At 45.1% G+C, this 20,206-nt stretch overlaps 1 protein-coding gene and 1 long non-coding RNA gene across 13 annotated transcripts in view; one reads left to right on the top strand and one right to left on the bottom strand.

The window, feature by feature from the left end:
- The window catches only part of DNAH1 (dynein axonemal heavy chain 1), a 78,401-nt gene that overhangs the window by 23,529 nt on the left and 34,666 nt on the right, over positions 1–20,206 (bottom strand). For all 12 annotated transcript variants that reach the window (XM_080606254.1, XM_080606245.1, XM_080606249.1 and 9 more), the window contains 24 exons: positions 19,506–19,646; positions 18,346–18,509; positions 17,765–17,878; positions 16,967–17,155; positions 15,790–15,895; positions 14,601–14,714; positions 14,114–14,263; positions 13,541–13,627; positions 13,249–13,435; positions 13,040–13,131; positions 12,372–12,526; positions 10,591–10,768; positions 10,157–10,351; positions 9,541–9,660; positions 8,768–8,926; positions 8,375–8,479; positions 7,056–7,196; positions 6,393–6,553; positions 5,525–5,682; positions 5,220–5,393; positions 3,585–3,763; positions 2,558–2,788; positions 978–1,174; positions 27–162 (listed from right to left, as the gene is read on the bottom strand). In XM_080606254.1, coding sequence (XP_080462380.1) covers positions 27–162; positions 978–1,174; positions 2,558–2,788; positions 3,585–3,763; positions 5,220–5,393; positions 5,525–5,682; positions 6,393–6,553; positions 7,056–7,196; positions 8,375–8,479; positions 8,768–8,926; positions 9,541–9,660; positions 10,157–10,351; positions 10,591–10,768; positions 12,372–12,526; positions 13,040–13,131; positions 13,249–13,435; positions 13,541–13,627; positions 14,114–14,263; positions 14,601–14,714; positions 15,790–15,895; positions 16,967–17,155; positions 17,765–17,878; positions 18,346–18,509; positions 19,506–19,646 — 3,633 coding nt within the window. The remainder of the gene's footprint in view (positions 1–26; positions 163–977; positions 1,175–2,557; positions 2,789–3,584; positions 3,764–5,219; positions 5,394–5,524; positions 5,683–6,392; positions 6,554–7,055; positions 7,197–8,374; positions 8,480–8,767; positions 8,927–9,540; positions 9,661–10,156; positions 10,352–10,590; positions 10,769–12,371; positions 12,527–13,039; positions 13,132–13,248; positions 13,436–13,540; positions 13,628–14,113; positions 14,264–14,600; positions 14,715–15,789; positions 15,896–16,966; positions 17,156–17,764; positions 17,879–18,345; positions 18,510–19,505; positions 19,647–20,206) is intronic.
- LOC308200455 overlaps positions 3,777–20,206 on the top strand; it is a 35,107-nt gene continuing 18,677 nt past the window's right edge. Inside the window, exons 1-4 of the long non-coding RNA XR_013955618.1 lie at positions 3,777–4,782; positions 4,877–4,930; positions 6,283–6,483; positions 6,624–6,723. This is a non-coding gene — a long non-coding RNA (uncharacterized lncRNA). The remainder of the gene's footprint in view (positions 4,783–4,876; positions 4,931–6,282; positions 6,484–6,623; positions 6,724–20,206) is intronic.

Here is a 20,206-nt window from a genome sequence, read left to right as displayed (position 1 = left end):
AATCAATCATGCTAACACTCCCATACCTGTGTGTCTACAAATAGGAAGGTTTTGGGTAGACTTTCAAGGCCTGCTTTCATCATGATCTTCTTCATGTCATCTCGCCATTCAGTCATGTCGTAATTTTTGGACAATTCTATCTGGAAACACTCATAATCTGCCCTAAAGGAAAGAGAAGTTACATCCAGTGGAAGTCTCCTCTTTTGTCAACCCTGAGCATATCATGGACACAGAGGAGAAGACCCAACCATGTTGTTTTCCTACAGAGTGCTAAGCACACATCTGTCCTTGAACATCTCTAGCTACCCATCCAAAAATATGTTTTACTCACAGTAGCAATACCTGAGCTAGATAGGAAGCTGAAATATAACTTCATTAGCTAACAGCATCACACTGTACGTGTCCAACTGCAAACCCTTACACAGAGCCTCACAGTAAAAGAGAGCAATTCACCACTTTTTTTTTGTGATGTAGCACTTGGAGGACGGTGTGCCAGGGCACCATGGCTGTGTTTTCTGTGTTCACATCCTATATTCAGGACTGGAAGAACTTGCTTCCCCAGCCCATTTCCCTGGCTCCCAATATTCACAGATGGCACTTGCCAGGCTGTCAGTGTCAATTGATCATTTGTCACTAGGAGCTCCTGTCTTTGTCTTCCTGCTGCCTGGCTCCAAGGAAGGAGCCCCCCCATCTCTCCCAGAACTATGCTACACAGGCCCTTGAGTTGATGTGGACTGCATTGTATTTGCTAATTTGCTGCATGCACACAACAGTAACTGAACTACCAGCAAGCAAAAGTCTAATTTTTCTGGTGTAGATGTGCGTGTTAACTGAGCCCTAGCTCTTGACTGTTGTATCTGAAGAGTCAGCAACCTCAAAAATGTGCAAACAGTAGCAGAAAGGGCAGGAAAAGAGAATCTCTGGAGGCAGCCCCGATGGAGCTGCTCCACTTTATGTGAATGGAGCCCATCACTTACATGTGAGATGCCAGCCTGGTGAGAGACTGCCTCCCACTCCCCCCAACACCCAGGAGAAGAGCATTCCCTGGGGCCTGCCGCAGGATCCGGCTGATTCGGCAGATGTGCTGCACTGCATCCATGAAAAGCTCCAGCCTCAGCTCTGTGGTGTGGGTTTGATTGTACTCTTCCAGGTAATCCTCAATCACAATCTTCAGCTGCAGGCAGAAACAGACACTTATGGCCAACAGATAAAAGCAATCAGTGGTGGGGAGGTGTGACTGTAATTGTGTGTAAGCACAACCAGCCCTCTGGGAGGACAGAACCTGGTGCTCAGGGAGACCTGGGAGCAGCTGCCTCTGTCAGCTGCTGCTTGGGAGCTACCTGTAGGGAGGTGATGGCTGTGTTCACTCCGTGTTCCTACAGGAACTGCTATGGGACCAGGCTGAATTTAGCTGGTGGTGGCGGCAGCAACTGCTGAATGGAGACCTTAAACTCAGGCTAAGTGACTACAGTTTGCTGTTCCTGATGATGCTGTTTACCTGGAAAAGCAGCAAGGCACGGTTCAAATTAAAGCAGCTTGTGGCTACCTGACCTGTGCTGTTCCAGGGTCTGCATCTGGGAGGGCTTCCTGGCTCTATAGCTGCCTCCTGCTGCAGGTCCTGCGGTCAGGGCAATAAAAGGGCAGGTGCTGGAAGAATAATTGTCTATGGCCAGCAAGGTTGAGAAGTGCACTCCTCTTGTGGTCCAGCCATTGCACAGGATAACCATATAACCAGTGCCTCCTGATTTTTCCAGGGCTCTCTGTAACAGCAGTCTCAGGGCAGAGCAGATGAGACAAAGATATCCAGGATTTGGTCATACTCCTTCAGCACTCTCGCTGTAAACCTGGGCAAGCAACATCAGCCAGAATTGATACAGCACTGAGGTCCCTGCCTAGGTGACCAAGTCCTTTGTACATCAGGGGACTGTGCAGCAGCTTGGGAAGTCTGGCTGTCTCAGCTGGGCTCACCTCACTGGGGGACAGGCCTACATCCTTTGCAAAAATGATTAGAAAGCTCAGTTAATTATCGGTCCTTGTCACACAGCTATCACAAGAGGGGAGATGACAGGATAATCATCTGTTTCTGATAATGAGCGCAAAACACTACTCATTGCCTTTGCTTAATTACCACTACCAAACTATTCACAGTATCTTCTCCAACAGGGAATCCAGCAATAACATTAATTAGTTGCAAAGGTCAATTGTGAAGGCTTTAATGGTAAATGTAGAATTGTTTGGGGGTAATGTGCCATTTCTTTCCAGCAAATTTCACTTTTTGTTCCTGAGTAGGGCTTATTTGGGAGACTTTGCATAGCAGACTGCCTCCAGGAAGGCAATGCAGAGACAGCTTGTTCCACCTCAAATTCCCATCTGTACCAAATGCAACCACTACCCATGTCTGGGGTAGGATTTCACAGGAGAGCTTTAGGACGATGTATGATTCCAGAGACCTTCAGTTCTAGCAACCCCATGGTTATTAACTTCTTTCTTTTTGTTTGCAGAAGACTTGGAAGATGTGAACATAATTCATACTGTCATGATTTCTTAGGATCGTTACCTTTTCCTGGCTGTTGATTTCTTTGTACAGTCTGATGTGGGCGTCTCGTTCCATGAAGTCGCCAAACAGAACTGGCTGGGAAGGGACAACCTCCTCAAAAGTGGTGCCTAGTTCCTCCATCATGCTTTTCATCAGGTTATCAAACCAGGTCTGGTCCTCTTTAGTGACCAGGCGATCAGAGAAGACCCGACAGCTCTCATGGTACCACAGTCGCAGCAGGTGTGATTTGTCCTGGTAGGAAATCCCAGCAAAACACCCTCATGAGAAAAGCAGAGAAGTGTTAAAGGCCTCTCTGTCAGGAAGGTTGGTTCCTGCCAGGCACATGGACAGCCCCACTCCTACTAGAAAGCAGCTGGAGTGGAGAAGAACTGTGCAGAAGAAGCTGCATTCCCTTCTCAAAAGCAACTCTTGTCAAAACAGCTGCTCTGCAGAAAGCTCATTATAGCTGCAGTTAATACCCTATTAGTCCATCTGCCAGGGTTTCTTTGAGAAATTTAAGTCTCGTGTTTGTCCTAATCCTTCCTTCAGTATGACTTAATTTTTTACTGTTTTCACGAGTTCTCGTATTTTCTGGAAAGATCCTTCTATTCAGGTGTGGCACAGAACAAGATCCCCAAGTACTTTCTGTGATAAATCAACACCTACAGGCTAAGCTGGACCTACAAAGCAAGGTCCACAGGAGAACTGAAGGGACAGAAGCCTCCATTGGTGTAAGTTGGTTTTGCAGGACAAAACCTCTGTCCCTGCATGGTCCCATCTGGTCCCCTACGGCTCTGTCCAGCCCTGCAGGAATGAATGGCTAGGCTGGGTGGCACTGACTCCCCATGGCCACGCACCTGACAGATAACACACCAAGGAAGGCTTGGGGTGGTCTGTGTACTGCCAGTACTAGGCGATATAACCAAAGGGAACATCACTAAATTCATTGAACAGTACAAAAATACAGTTTCAACAGGAAACTGAGTTTGGACTGGAACATTCCTGTTCTTCCCCTGAGAAGCACGACTGTGCTGCCGAGAGGACTGACCTCGATATTGCTGGACTCAGCCATGAGCATGCCCTGGAACACCTTGGAGAGGTCCCTCAGGTTAAAGGTGTAATGTGACTTGGCTGGTGTGGGCAGCAGCTGGGATGTGATGGTCGAATACACGCAGATAGTGGCATCAACCAAGGGCTCATTCAAGTCTTTGACTGCAGGTGCTCCAGCTGCAGAGACACAGGAAGGTAGAAAGGATGTCAAGGTGGCAACTCTGAGACAAGAAGGTCCTAGCAGTGCAGACAGATGGCACCAAGTGGCAGAGGATTTGTTGCTAGGATTTGACCAGAACTGCACTTTTTCCCCCCTGACTTCCTATATGGAGACTGTGTGGGGCCCTGACAAAGTCTCAGCTCTTTGCAGTGGAGAACTTGCCAATGAGTTTCCCAACCAAATCGGAATCAGACCTGAGGAGGGAAGAATGCATCACAACAATTCTGCAGTGTTAAGAGTCTGTGCACCCCATGGAGAAAGGAGATGCTGCCATGCAGGTAATGGTGCTACCTGAAACACTCAGGTTTTCCTTCTCCCTCTTCGTACTCCGCCAGTGTAGTCTCAGATACTTTTAAGCTAGGTGTCCTTTTAGCTAAACCACCTGGCAATTCACTGAGCTCAGCAAATGCAAAGTCTCTGAGGAATGGCTAAGGGATGACTTCTTATGTGATAGTGGCAAGATTTAAACATAGCTGCCAGTTTCAGAGCACACAATAAATTTCTCAATTCTAATCAAGTTCATTACCAAAACTCCTGTGGAAGGGGAGCCCTGTGACACTCTAGCACTTCACGCTTTTTTGCATTATTTCCAAAATTCTTTAATTTTCTTTTAAAGTGAAGCTAGACACTCCAGTGTGTTCCTGAGCTCATAGCCAGGTACTGGCACTTGTGAATACTGCAAGCACTCAGAAAGCTTGGCTTTGTCTTCCCATAGCCCACTATTCTCACTCCTTCCTACTGGCAGATTTGCAGAGGAGGACACATTTGCAAAGATGATCCTAAATTCCCACCCTGTCAAATATAAGAGGTACACATTTCACTTCAGATGAACCCTTTTTTTCTGTGTGGCTGTAGCACCATGCTCAGATCCTCCCTTCTCAGCTGTCCACAGGCTGCAACAGATGGGAAGTAACAGAAGGCTTAGCTTCTGCAGAAAGCTGTTGTCTGGGGAAGTGTCTGCCTGCCGAAAGCACAGGTAAACTGCGCCATGCTGTGCCCACCAGCCTGTTCAGTCTCTCTTGCGTCTTTCTGCTCTTACACACTGGATCTCTGTAACTTCTTTCTCCTAGGAGTCCAGATAGGAAACCAAGACAGAACACGAGTTCTCTGCTTTACTTGTGGAGGTGAAGAATATCTGCATCATCTATCACAAACACAACTCTCTCTGGAAGGCACAGGCTATGGAATATCTTATGAAATTCTTAGAGTCAAAGTTGAAGTTGGCTAGTTTGGCCCAGAGACTAGTGTATGAGTTCTCTGCCAAGGCTCAAACACCAGTTTTTCAAAAGCATCTTCAAATAACTAATGCAAGTTCCAGCTTCTAACCCTTTGATTAGATCACAAATATTAGTTTCTCCCCTTTCTACATCCATTACCATTGGGCTGACTTGAGATAACGAGGAGGAGGCTTACCCATCCAGCTGCCAAGGATGGTGGAGAAGATTGTCTTCTTGCTGCTGTCCTCCATCTCCGTGAAGGAGAGGTAATTGAAATGACGTGTGAGGCGTGGAGTAACAGCATTCCTTCCCCCTCCAGGAGGTCCCATGGCACAGACAAAATTAATATCTACCAGCTTCTTAAAAGTACCTTGAGGAGTATAAAAGCAGGAATGAATGCTGAGCCAAAAACCCTCGCCACAGATCTCCCCAGAAAGTATGTGTATCTATATCAACAGGCCAACTCTTGCCAGGAGTACTGGGCAAAGATCTGTGTCGTACCGATTTGTTTCCTGTCGTACCAGCCCTGGTGGTCCAACCACTGCCGCAGCAGCTCGATGGGTGGCTGAGCACCGTACGCCTCTGGCATGGGCATGTTCAAGTCATCAATGAAAAATATGAAGTACCGCCCAACTGGAGGCCCAAACACACCCTTCCGCCTGTAAGGACAAAAAGATGCGTAAGGACACAGGACAGCTCCTATTGCGAAAGCACTCCTAACTTGTCCCAAAAAGCAGCTTTTCCTCTAGATGCTTCCTGGGTCAGCAGTTTCAGTTGTCTTTACACTTATGCTCTATACATGCCTTTATATATGGGCCTTTGCATGAAAAAGATCTACAGCAATGTCTGAGGCATGGGCTTCTTTGCAATCACATGGGTACAATTTTGTCTACTTATGCACAGTGGCAATGGGAACAAAGAGATAGCATGGGCTCAAGGCCATGAACATGTTGGAAATTTCAAACCATGGCTGGCTGGTTTGAAAAGGAAAAGGGAAGCTGCTAACCATGGGGGGAGGGTGGAGGTGGGACTAGGGATCAGTAGCCAATATTCTCCCTTCATTAGTTTCTATAAAGGTCCCACAGTGGGTTTTGCAAACACTTGTGTCATGAAATGTTGTATTTCTGGAATAACTAGGATTGGAACAATTTTTACAGACCCTCACTTACCCTTCTCACATTCTTGACAGCGTATCAGGTTATTACTGGATCTCTCAAACCCAGCTCAGCTTTGCTGTTTGTCCTGTTTCTTATCCACAGATCTATGTGATTGGAGCCCCTTCAGGTCTCAGGATGAAACTAAATGATCAAGCTGATGGAAATACTGAGCTCAGGGATGCCACCTTTGCAAACACCAAAAGGAAACTTGCCTCTTATCCAGTTTGCTATCAATGAGATCCTGGGTTTGGTTGGCAGAGGTGCGTGCAGAAAACATCAGGAAATGGGTGACGTATTTGAGAGGCAAGTTCTTCAATAGTTTGTCTGTAATTGTGAGAGTCTTTCCTGTGCCAGTGGGACCAATGCAGAGAACCTAGAAGAACAATCAGAAGTACTTGCTGGAGGAAAGTATCAGCAGTACTTGCTGGTTCCTGTCCCCTTAGGCTTTCAAAGGAGCAGAGAAGACAGAAGGCTCACTTCTTCAGTAAGGACAGCTGTTTGAGTTAACAGATCTCTCGGCATGGAAGGAATCCAAGCAGAGAGGTATGAAATGCAATAGCAGGAAACAGGTAAAGAGAGGTGGTGATGGGGCCATCACCCTGTTTGGGAGGGGATCTAGAAGTTGCTGCATTTTAACTGAACTTGTGAAAGTTAATATTCCGTTGGAGCTTCAGCATGGTGCCTGGGGTCTGAATGGAGAATTCTTGTTGCTTAGGCACAGCTCTTGAGCAGAGAAATGCAAATCCATGAGAGTGGGAAATTATCTAAAAGTGTCAGGTAGCTGTCAGGTTCTGATTGCACTGGAAGAAGAAAACATGCCCCACTTGAAGAGAAAAACATTGAATCCAAAATCAGAGACAAGGGTGGGCACATACCGGCTTACAGTTGATGAGCAACAGACCCAGCAGTTGGGCCATTCGGACTGTGTTCACTGTGGGCACAATAACGTCAGCAAAGTTGGTTTCAGGAACCATGGTGAACTCTGCTGTGGGGTCCAGCCACTTCTCCCAGCACACCTGAAAGTAGAGGTACATTTAGAGGGGGCAGCTGCATCATTCTGCTATGGGAATAGGAAAATAGTATTTCTGCTGTGTTTTCCCGTCACAGCTCCTTGTGCAGTAGCTCAGATTCTGACTAAGACATCAGGTTCTCAGTCCCTCTGTCTAGACACCTACACCTTTTTGTACAGCAAAGCTGTAAGCACTTGACTTGCTTCCTTTGGGAGGGAGGTAGCCTAAGAGCCCCAACAGCAACACACTTGCCCTTCCTTCTGAAAACGGGGATCAAAGGGAGACAGAGCATTTGTGATATTCGCAAGAAGTGGAAGTCTGTCCTAAGCTGACCTATGCTGTAAGTGCCCCCGTGGCAGAAGGGCAAAGAAGGCCTTGCTGGGATCCTGTCTTCATAGTTGGTGCTGTTGCACTCAGAGGCACACTGAGGTTTTGTATTTTACAGGACATGGATGACTTGCACTAGAATCAAGTCACAGGCTAATGTCTCACAGGCCACTATACATGTGAAACAGAGGTTTTGTCAGGGATATGCTAGAGAACGGTGACAGAAAAAACATATTCCTGAGCACCCCACATGGCTTCCCCACAGACACTGAGACAGCCTTGGCAACTTTGCTAAGTATTTTACACTCACGTAGGTCTCCCCGCTTTGCCTCCCCTTTCTGAAATCAGAGCATTTTCCCTCTTGTTTTTTACTTCCAGCCCAGGGGCTGGTGACTGTCAGTCAGCTGGGCCTTGCATGCCCTGCTGCTCTGCTATCTGCTGTGGAAAGGATGGCATATTTTTCTGCCCTGCTCCTCCTCCAGACTGCTGTACCCGGCTCTTCTGTCGTCGTGCACTGCTTTTTAATGCAGACAGACCTTTCCATCTGAGCTTTTCCCTGTGGCAGCCACACTTGTAGAGCCCTCTCACTTTCCTGAGCATTGGCAGAAGCACACAGGTCTGATTTGACCGGCACTTGGTTAAGGTTTGAAAGATATGCTTCGCAACCCTCAGGGCAAGAAGCTGTCTTCTTCCTTTAATGAAAGGCTTGATTTCACTTGAAATATTATCACTGAGTTCCTATAGGCTTTTTATATTTGCCCTTGATGAGAAGATTCTGTCACATCCTGCAGGACTGTGTTATTTACAGGTCCCTCCCTCAAATTTCCCAGCTTAGAGTTGGAAGTGAAATATTTTACCTCCCTAATGACATCCTCATCCAGATCATCTTCAGCATTGTTAAGTCCAGCATCATTCAGTTTATAGTCATAAACCAGTCCTTCTTCTGGGAAAAGTAACTGGATCTGTGGGAATAAAACTATGGTGAACGTAGCTGCCACTCATCTGAATTCACAGGAGGATCTACATTACTGCAAGAATTTAGTAATGGAATGCTGCCCAGGCCAGGGGGGTCAGCTCTCTCTCCTAGAGCTCCCAGCTCAAGGGTCCTTTGAATTTTTGAAGAAGATCTTGTATGCCAGATCCCAAAAAGAAGCCCATGCACATTTTCCAGCTATTCAAGAAGCTCTCACTCCCACTCCTCATTACCACTTCCTCTATAATGAGAAAGTATCTGCTTTCCTTTTACTCACCTTTTCTTTTGCCATCTTCTCCCTCAGCCACATGCTGAAGGCCACACGGCCTTGGGAATCCCCAGTAGCACCCACGCTCCAGATCAAGGCAAATATAAACCAGGGCTCAATCAGCTCTCTGATACGAACTGCCTTCTCCTGGGGAATCTTCCTAATGCCCTGGGAAACAGAGGACAGCAGAAGTAAAATTCTCAAGCAGGGTTAATGTGAACAAATATCAGGCACTTTTCAATGTGCTTGTAATTCTACTCAGAATACGTGTAGCTCTTTCTAGCCAATTTTACAGGCCTTTAAAAAATATTCCGAGGATTAAAATGTGCTATTTCATTTGTGTTCTTAAGACGCTCTGTTTGCTGAACTAAGGTCTCTCAACATGAGTTGGGAGAAGAATTTAGTTTTTTGTTTTTAATTTGAAAGCTTTCCAGCCTTCCTCAACATTATCTCTCAAAGAACCTGCAGTCTGAAGTGTTTTGCTGCACAGCTCTGATCTCTGCTTTCCACTCACTCTCCAATTCCCTCTGCTGTAAATAAATGTGAACCTCTTTTCTCCAGCCTGATAGGCCTGGAGCTTATCTTCTGCTTTTTCAATGGGTAAAGCGTAATCCTTTCAAGCTTACCTGCTCTCCGCAAGATGCGGTATTGCCTTCTGCCATGTAGATGTGCTATAGGGTAACCTTTCTTCACCAACACCTTGTATTCCAGTGATTAGCACTGCACGACTTACTGCCCTTAAGAGCTACAGGCGCACACATGCAATAGCAGCAAAACCTTACCTCAACAGGAATGAAAGGCTGAAACAAACATTCCAACAGCATGAGGAGGCTTCTTGTGAGGTTACCATCTGTTGAGGCAATTATCTCCTTCACAAATCTCCGGACAAAGCCAATGGCTTCCTGTAAGAAGAGGCGGGAACAGTTCAGTGTTACCATCCAACGCATTTGACTTCTACCTTCTAGGGTTCTGGTTTCTCCTTGCCTCCCTGCAGGCTACATTTAGCAGGGAGGGTACAACTGAGAATGCTGCCATTTCTCCCTGTGTCTCAAGTACCACTCTTTTAACTGCAGAGAATTACGTCAAACCACTTGGTTCAGTCTTAAGTGCAAGAAGCCTTTGGGTCTGTCTTTTGAGTCTATGCAACAGTGATACACATCTTTTGCCATCACTGCCCTAAGTGGTTTTCTCCTTTCAGGACTTTTCTTTTGCAGCTCTGGGTTATTCATTAAACCAGTGGCTCAGGAGCAGAGTAGAAATATCAAAACTTGTTCTCATAACTTTCTCCCTGGAGTAACTCCACTGTAAGAAATAGAGCTGCACCAGGGATGATTTTATCCAGAAGGCAGTTTAAAAATAAAACATCCATAGAAGGTCTGGAACAGCATGGCAGCTTACCTTGAGGAATCTCCTGAAGAGGGATGCCAACTGCTGTGAGAAGGGCTGCATGACACCTGGGATTTTTTGCAGCCAGCACTCAGTGAAGGGCTCCAGCCCCAAGATGCTGGGTTCCAGGTAAACCATGCCACAGCGGGAGACTGTGGCAGGGGAAGCAACAGCCAAATCCTGGACTTCAAACATCATGGTCATGCTCTGTAAATTCCAAAAAAGAAGAAAGCAAGGATCTCTCAGCATAACTTGGTGCAGCTGCAGTCTCTCTTGTTGTTGCAGGACCCCCCTTTGAGCAGTTTGTGCAGCACTGCAGAGGTCTGGCCAGCACAGGGATACTACTGAGACATCAGTTTCTGAACAAGTCCATCATGTGCATTGAGTGGAAAGTAAAAGGCAAGTAAGACAGACAACAGGCAGCAAAAGGGAGAGGAATGAGTTACCTCTGTCATCTTGATGATTTCCCCTGAACTGAGACACAACTTCTTATTGTCATCCAGTACTGTGTTCATGTTCTCAATCCACAGAGCATCAACCGGCCCGTCAAACATGTACCACTTCTTACGAGCATCAGCAGCCATGGCTCCCCGCCGAATGAGTGAGGAAAGGATCCCATCTGTCCTGAAAGATGGGAGGAAAGCAGGGCTTGGATCAGTCTCTTTTTGCTGAAATCCACGGCAAAGCTTCCACCACAAAAAGCAACAGAGCCAGAATCTTACCTTAGTTCATGTTCCTCACCTGCTGATGAGTTGTATAAAGGTCCACCTCAGTCTTTCTTGTACTGAGACTCACAGCCCAGTCTGAGTGGCACTATGACTATCTTTGGCCATCAGGAGCTGGACTTCATGTCATCTAACTATAAAATGTCAAGTTTCCTTTTAACATCTCTGTCATCAGTGAATAGTGAAGAGGCCTCACAAGTATCAAGTACATGTCATAGGCAATTTACCTGCTCTCTACAGGTGCCTCTTTTTCACCACCAAATGTTAAAGGAAGACTCAGGACAGCTACTCTGCTAATGATTTTTGAGTTGGGTAACTATAGGTTAGGAGGACGAATCAATGCTAAGGAGCCTGACTCTACCCTCTTTATAACTGAAGTTCCCCATCTTCAGCTGTATCTGAATCCAGGTGGTGCTGGAGCTAATGAACAAGAGAGCAGACACAAAGAAAGCTGTCTGTTGACAGCAAGAACTTAATCTGTACATGGAAGCTGGAGTCCAATTTCTGCTAAGGTCCTAAACTCCACTCCCATTGTTGAAGAATTATTTTTTATTTATACAGTGATTGTGAAGTCCAGGGTATTTTACTGAGATCAAGGGAAAACATTCTGTTCTAAAGCTCAGCTGATTAAAACAGATGGGTTTATGTCTATAAATGCATTTTATGTGGCTGCCATATTTTTTTTGTCATGTTGATATGCCTGTACGCTGCCCTTGGGTAGAGTCACATCAAACAAACTATCGAGCTTAATTGGAATATCCTATAAAACGTCCTTCAGTAAAGATACACCAGAGCCCAGGCTTGGAAGCTCTGTTCTCATCATCAGTAGTGTTTACTTACTTGCACTTTTCCTAGAGGCACTTGGTTTCTTACTCGTTTAGTTTCCCCGTTTTTAGGGAACACACTCTATCATTTGTCCATAAGCAAGCAATGGGTGACAGGACCATAAGGAGTTTCACACTGGTTCTCACACCTCAGGTCACAAGTGGAAACTCAACCAGTAGGACCTGGCTATCAGGAATACAGCTGGGCTCTTGGTTGTTGCTTCCAAACCAGACAAACAAACAGGAGCCTTGACATTGGGAATGAAATGCCCCTTTATGCATGAAAGCTATCCCCGGCATACTTATACAGAACAATCCAAGCGTGCCACACACAGGTCACTTTTCTTCAGAAGCAAAGTAAGTTTTTAAGCTGCCTTGTCTTACAGCAGAGGAATTTGCTTCAAAGCAATTGAATTATTCCTTGTTATGCCAATGTTACATTAATACTGCCAACTGAGCTGCTGTACTGTCTGGGCATGTGTTGGCAGCCAGGCCAAGTGCACAACAAAAGATGTCAGCTTCAATTGTCATGACTGGCTACTGTAGCTTGGTGAGGGATAAGAACTTGACTGCTTTTGATTTTATGCCACTATCCTAAAGAGTTCTCAGCCTTGAAGAGAAGACTCTCAAGAAAATAAGATAAGAGTTTCCAGACTTATAGGAAGTTTTGTACTTTACCACTCATGCGTTAACAAGTTGAACTCTCCATAAAGCTGGCCCATGGTGATGGATTTGGGATTCAGTACAAAGTAGCTGACTGCTTCGTAATTCCCACCACTGGCTGCAGGCTGACCTTGCAGTGATGTCATTGCAGCTGCCAGGACTTCATAACTCTGCAAAAGCAGGAGAACAAGAGAATTAATTGCTATGGCTCCATAACAACAAGGCCATGTGCTCTCACAGCAACTGTATTTCAAGGGCAGTGAGAAAGGAAACATAGTGAAAGATAATGTTATAGCAAGGAGATGCCTAGCTGTATGCACAGAAATGCAGGTTTCCAGACGCAGGGGGAGGAAGTTAGATCTCCTGCAGAAAGCCTGAAGTATCTTTAGATGCCACATGATGCTGACTGCAGATGTTGAAGCTCAAAGTATGTCTCAGCCGTAGAAGTCCACAGCAGTGCCAATAAGCCTTACCTTAGTCTCCCAGTTTTAAAGAGCAAGCTACTCATATACTTCCCCATGGCTACAACTCAATATTAAAAGGCACCACAAAAACACCTCTGTCCCCTGGGTTCTATCTGAGAGAAGCTAGAAATGCTGACGTGAGTCTTCTGCGAAGGTAAATCCTCTGCATCGCTAGATAGGTGACAGTTTGCTGGGGCCAGTGCAGTGTCTCAACCATACCTTTGTCTTCCCAGAGCCTGTGGGCCCCACTAACATAAGGCCATGACGAACCACAGTGGTTTCATACAGCTGGATGCACTTAGTCACAAAACCTGTAGAGGAAGATGATGTAGACTGAGTCTGGGAGTATCCATCTGTTTCCTAGGGCACAGCACTGGACTAAAAGCACAGACCCAGGGAGAGGACTTGTAGGGAGCCTTTCCCCTCACCGTCAGCATCCTTCAGATTCTTTTCGATGCAGGCTTTGCGAATGGCTTCTTCCAGGATGCCATAATCAACAGGCTTTTCTTTGATCTTGGGAAATAAATCTGAGACAATACCATTGAAGAGCTTGAGGTCATCCTGCAGAAATTTGGGTATGTTGGCATCCCTGATAGCCCGCAGGCAGATCAGATCCTGCAAAGATTTAAGAATTTGTAATTTCAAAGATCCTTCCTCTCTTCCGTGGCTGCAGAAAAAGCTGTGTAAGTCTCTGACAGTGTGAAGTACAAGCACACCTACCTCATCCATGGTAGGATTCTCTCTTTTCAGGTTGCCAGCTGTTGAGATGACAGTCTTTACAGCTCTCATTCCAAAGTCATAGTGGTCCTGGAAAAGGCACAGAGGAAACAGTCATCAGATACATAAGCATCCCCCAAAGGGAGAACCTATGCATGTAGTCAGTTAGCAGGTAAGAAAAGAAGAATTATGCCTTCATAACAACCAATCTTCCATTCAAGTCTTCCTGGATCCTTCAAACAACTAACTAGTCCTCAGCTGTACAGACTCTGGATGAGGAAGATAAGAACAACCGAATGACAAAAAAACCCTTAAACGGAGGGAGAAGTAGGCAGGGCTGCTTGGCACAACTGTTCTGCCACTGTAATCCTAGCTAGGACTATAAGGTGAATACAAGTCCAGCCACAGAATGGGAAACAAGAGTTTAAAAGGTGGAAGGTGGATGAAGACTGGTTATTGAACTTTTTGTGATACACTATCACAAAGCACCAAGAGAACTATCCAGGTACTTTGTGCCTAGGCTGAGAAAACATCACATATTCATAAAAACATATTCACGGATATTAAGGCATCTACCTGGGTACTGAGCTGCTCTGACAATAGTTTGAACGTTGTAGTGATCTTCTTTGCGAGGACTTTGGCTTCATTAAACCCAAATGAATATAGAGAGATCTCAGCAATCATGGAGTAATCTGGGACCATCATAGCCACTGGGCGGAAGAGAGCCTGAAATGTACAGTTCCAACACAAGATAAAACCACTGTTTTTTCTTTCTTTTTTCTTTTTTTTTTTCCTAGCAAGCTGAAAAGGCTGAGTTTCCATCACAGACTGCGTAGAGGACATAGCATGAGCGTGCTTGACACCCACTAGGTCAGCATCCCTGCAGACTGAAATATGAGGACTGCCATTTGCTTATGGATGTGATTCCAAACTGAATGTGATCCTAGAAACCTTCTAAAAACATTATTTCCTAATCCTTGCCATGGACACACTGGTGGACTGAATAGCATCCAGCACCTGTATCGCCCCTCTTCTTTCTGTCTGTGCAGTCTGCTCTCCTTACCTTGAGGTTATCAGGTAATTCAGTGCGTCCAGCATACCCTGGGTTCATTGTGATGAAGACTGCACAGGATGGGACTAGTGGGATCTCCATGCCTTCAAACATGAAACGATCTACCTAGAAAATGAAAAATGTGATCATTCTCAAAGACTGATTTGCAGAAAAGTAGTAGGATCTTCCAAAAGGAAGACGATGGCTTTCAGTAGTTAAATTATGAAGCACAGACACACACAGCTGTACACAATTGTAGTGTGCAGCTACAGACACTGCAGACTAGATTCAAATCTAGTGCCACTACAGGAATACGGTATTACCAGCAGTATTTTTTCCTGCTTAAGAAACTGGGCTCATTGAAGATTTATTGATACGACACTATTTTTTATTTTTTTGGCTCTTGAACAGACTTCTGTTCCTCCAGTTGTAAACAGGCAAACATCTTTTCATTCTTTCTGCAGGAGAGTTTGGACGTGAATTAATTTGTGGCAGGAAGGGCAAAGAGAAACCTAAATCCTTTTTAAATCCATGTAAGCAGTAATTTCAGATGGGTGATAAAGCAATGCAGAAGAATTCACAGACAGCAGGTTTCTAATTCCAAGCCAAAGTCAAGGAGATTCAGGTCTTAACCTCTCTGAGTCTCCAGGGGAGCAAAGCAGAGGCTGGCTGTCAGACTGGCTGAGCTGAGTCTCCATGTAAAGCCAACAATTTACTTTGCATTGCAACTGTGTGCACATGAGAATGCATTTGTCTGCACACATTGAGTTTTGTGAATCCACTAGAGCTTGAATAACACATTTAGATATATGTGGTACCAAGCAACTCACAGTAAAACAGTGGCTGCCTTATATCACATCTTCAATTTGTATCAGCTCATTGGGTCTTTTTCAAAGAGTGTCTCCCACACTGAAGTCTGCTGGCACTGTAGCTCAAGCTGAGACAGAACGTGGGCAACTGTGGTAGCACAGACTAAGGTGAAGTTACAAAACCCACCCAGGATGCCGAATATGTAATAACCTGATACGATGCACCACAGCTAGGGCATTACTCACGCCTCTCTGAGCTCAAGTATGTCTGAGCTGCACTTGGACAGTGAATCTGGTCCTCTGTGAAGATGCGTGCAAAGACAAGGACTTACCTAGACTAGCTCAAGTGGAGACGACTTTTTATCTGCCTTTGCATACCCCATGTTACTTACCCTCTGCTGTTGGGCTTTCTGAATAGTTGTGATCTGCTGAGCCACCACAGACAGCACCTCAATATCAATGCGGTTGAACTCATCAAAGCAAGCCCACGCACCAGAGCTGGGCAAGGAAAGAAAAATGAGGGAAGTCAGGAACATCAAACAGGAGCAAACTCACAGTTGCAGGTTCGTCTAGGTCTAGAAATTATAAATCCACATAATGAGGAACAAGAAACAAACCCACCCTTCCACACTCACAGTATACTGGTATAGTAGAAGGGGACATAGCCTCTCACCCTGACTATGCGTCCCAGGTCATGTGATGAGCTAAAAGGTGCATGGTACTTGCAAGATCATGGCAATGTCTGACCCTACAGCCTGGCACAAATTTGGGCTTGAAAGAAGTGTAATGGTGAAGTCCTATTTTGTACCTGAAATGTAAGTGTAGCAGATACAATCACAGTGTACTGGTCATAGCTCATCATAGCTCATCACCCTGGCTATGTATCCCAGGTCAAATCCATTTTGTAAAGTCTGGAAAAGTATGTATAAAGCTGGAAGCATGTATATGAGAAAGGTGATCTTCCCACAGGGCATGGTTTAAGAAAGAAGTGAAATTACTTACAAAGAAAACATCTGAGAAAGGAGCATCAGTATCGGCTGGAGTAACTAATTCAGATTCACCAGCATGCAACAGACTAATTGGACCAGCTCTGTTTGATATGTAGAGAAGAGGGAAGTATCTCTGAGAGGATTCCTCAGAGCTTAAAACAGTCTCTCTTGGCTACTCAATTTTGGATACACTCTGCAGACTCTCCTTCTTAAGATTAAGCAGCTTGTGGGCTGCATCTCAGTCCAACGTGCACAATATTAAAACAAAAGTCAGAGCTGGAAACATTTTTACAGGTGTCAAACAGTGGATGGTGCAAGGCATTTTAATTTTGCTTTAAATTAACAGGATCTCTTTTTATCCTTTTTTTTTTTTAATTGGCTCAACTGTCTTACTATTTTGGCAGAAGCTTTATAACTTTGCTCATTCTGGAACACAGCAACTCTCTAAGTAGGGCTTTGCTTGTTCTTCTGGGCTGTTATAAAAAATATCCACCTGGTGGATAAAAAATATTCCACCTGGTGGCCAGCATCCCCGTATCCTACTTGCTCCTTGATAATGACACACAGTATTTCACTGTACCTGGCTAGTCCCTTGAAAAACTTTCCCATTGCCATAAAGTCAAGCTGGTCAGAGCAGTTGAACACTACGGTTTGGATTGCTAGTGCTTTCCCCAGGTCTTTTGTTGTTTCTGTTTTGCCTGTTCCTGCTGGTCCTGCAGGTGCTCCTCCAAATTTCAGATGCAGAGCTCCTGTAAGTGTCAGGTAACACCTACAACAAATATGAGACCAGCTAATGAGAAGCATTCCTACTGCTCGTTTCAGTAAAGGAGACATGATCTATCCATCTGGAGACAAGCAGAAATCCCCCATTTATTATTCTGCAGAACTGCTTATATATGCAGCACTTTGCAAAGGAGTTAGCTATGCGACCTTGATTAGTATTCATAAGGGCCTGCATGGATAAATCCTTCTGCCACTGCTGTAAATTTACTCTCTAGAAAAAGGACAGTTAAAAAAGGGTGTAACTATTATTACTGCTGCATATTCCAGAGTATTAGATACCTTGTACAGTGGTTTGCAGAAGAGCTCCTTAGCTATCAGGAAGGCATTTTACATGAGTCAGAGCACTACACTGAGAATCAGGAGAAAGTAAGCAAATCAGGGTGAGCACTGATCACTAGGAGCACAGTAGGACTCATGCAAGGATGTTTCTACACCCTCATCTCAAGTAAGCCTTCACTGTACAAATGGTTTCTATTTACATACATAAAGAAGTAAGCCTGACATGCTCAGATCCTTGGTTTAACCCCTGATGAGGCTTGTTCATCCAGGAAAAAAAAAAAAGGTACATTTACCACCCAGAAAAAAATTTCCTTACCTGTCAGTGAGGGGTGTGATAACCAGACGGCCACTGTTCCCCAGATACTCATAGCCATACATAAATTCAGCGTTGACTGCTCTGATGTACAGGTCCCCCCTCGTCCAGTAGTATCTAATGATGAGTGAACATGACATCGGAAAGATAAAAACTTTCTGGCAGACAATACATGAGCTGATAGGACTACAGACCACGGATTTGGAGACCTGCATGCCACGGAATTTGCCTCTAGTGAAAAGAAAGGATAAGGTAACACAATGGGATGCCCAGGAGTTCTCACAGGACCTGAAATTAGGTGTTTTATCAAGCACTGGACTCCTACCTGGGCCGGAGCATTCCCTTTTCAGTGAGGCACTTAAGATACCATGGTATGGCATAGTCTGTATTGCCAAAGCGGATGTCACCAAACCTGTCTCAGATGCCTTAGAACTGACATCCTCCTGGGATGTTAGAGGTGCCTCAGGAATACTGCTTACAGATTGTGCAAACTCGTTTCCATTTGTCATGGACACGGCTGATGGGTAAGGAAAATGAAGACTGGCCAGGGAGGCCAGGTGAGGTTCCACAGCTAAGTTCTCTACCTGAGCTGGGAGATCCACTCGAAATCATTCACGCTTGTCACATTCTCCTCAATCAGCTTTGCTGCAACATCCTTGGCATGGACCTCAATCACAATGAGAGCTGACAACACTGCTCGCTGCATCTTAGACAGCTTTCCACGGACCACGGCAACCAAATCACCCAGCTGGATAAGGAAAGGAAAGCACTCTGGAGCACTCCATATCCCAAAGACCCAGGCTGTACTAACACAATGCAATCAACCTTACGGCCCATTAAGTCCAGATCACAAGCTGTGTCCAGGTAACTTCTGCCCCTTTCTTGTCAGAGACAGGAATGACTGGTCAGCAAGCAAATACTGCTCAGGGCTGTCTCAGAGCTGATTTTTTTGTAGAATCATAGAATATCCTGAGTTTAGACACTCCCTAATAGTTTTATGACCTCCTTATATTGTGGCACCCAAAACCGCACACAGTGCTCGAGCTGAAGCCACACAAGTGCAGAGTCAAGCAGGACAGTCACTTCCCTCGACTGGCTATCAATGCTGTGCCTGATGCACCGCAGGGTACGGTAGACTTTTGTCTACACCCTTACCATACTCACATGAAAAGTTGCAGGCACCATGAAGCCCAGAAGCCCATTTCTCCCAGGTCTTAGGCCTGATTAGATGCGTGGAATAGGTAAGAAGGATGTAATTACATTTTGATTTCTACTGTCCATCACTGTAGATCCAACTTCAGTCCTGTTCTTCCTGCACCCTCCACCCCCCCCCACTTTTGACTTCTTGGGTGACTCTGGATATATTATGTTTCACCCTCTTTCTGTCTTCACCTACTGATATTGTCAATCCTGTACATTATTTGAGGTTTATGATGACAAATATCCTAATGATTAAAATGATGACAGCTAATTACCGATTTTAAAGCTGTGCTATGCAGGATTGCATCTCCAAAAAATACACTGTTGTGACATGCATGGAACTGACCGGGTTTTGGGAGCAAATTTCAGGTAACATATGTGCGGTGGTTTGGGTTATGACAACAAAAGCACAATCATTGGAAACTGGAGGTACAGGACATCAGATGACTTCTCCTATAGTATTGTCCTGCCTGTATTTATAAGCTATCTGATGATTGACAAATCCCCTCCTGACAAAATCTTACCTTTATGTTCATCTTCCTACCTGACTAGTCAGCTGTGGGAAAAGCCTGCTGGACAAATCTCCAGCTTCCAGAGCTTCAGACACTTCCTTTGTCCAGAAAATCTGACAGCCAGCAATGGTCACTTGGCCAGGCCATTGCAAGACCCATGTAGTACGTGACATCTTAAAGACAAGTGAAAAATAGTGATAAGAATGATTTTTTAATTTCTAAGTTTCCCTGCTCTGAGATACATCATTAACAAATAAGAACTGAACTTGTTTAAGAGACTTTTTTTTTTCCTGCTAGTTGCTATGAGGGAATCTTCTCCAGGCATGAACTCCCTGGACGCTCGGTACCCCATTCTCTCTGCCTTGCCACTTGTAGATTAGTAACCAGTTGCAAGTGGCCAGCAGCAGGTAAAGAGCAGACATCTGTGTGAGCCAAAAACATGTTTTCCCTCCTCTGGCCTGTTCTAACTTCTCTAGTTTCAAATTTTTGGACTGAGTAGAAAACCGTAATGGAAAATATCAGAAGGCTTTTTTTTTTAAGGCTTTTTTGTTTGTTTGTTTGTATCTCCCTAGATCCAAACAAAACTTAGATTTTCCAACAGTATAGCTTTTATGCAGAAACTAGAACCAAGATGCATCCCCTGTGTACACTGACTGTTGCCTTTGATGGCCCCTAGCACAGTGTGTGCGACATGAGAGCTGAAGGAGAAGACATAAGAGGGTAGATTCTTACA

The sequence above is a fragment of the Anser brachyrhynchus genome, assembly GCF_964034855.1.
Source record: "Anser brachyrhynchus genome assembly, chromosome: 10".
In the NCBI taxonomy this organism is placed as follows: Eukaryota; Metazoa; Chordata; class Aves; order Anseriformes; family Anatidae; genus Anser; species Anser brachyrhynchus.
Note: the sequence above shows the minus strand (reverse complement) of the source record. Positions and strands in the feature narration are given on the sequence as shown.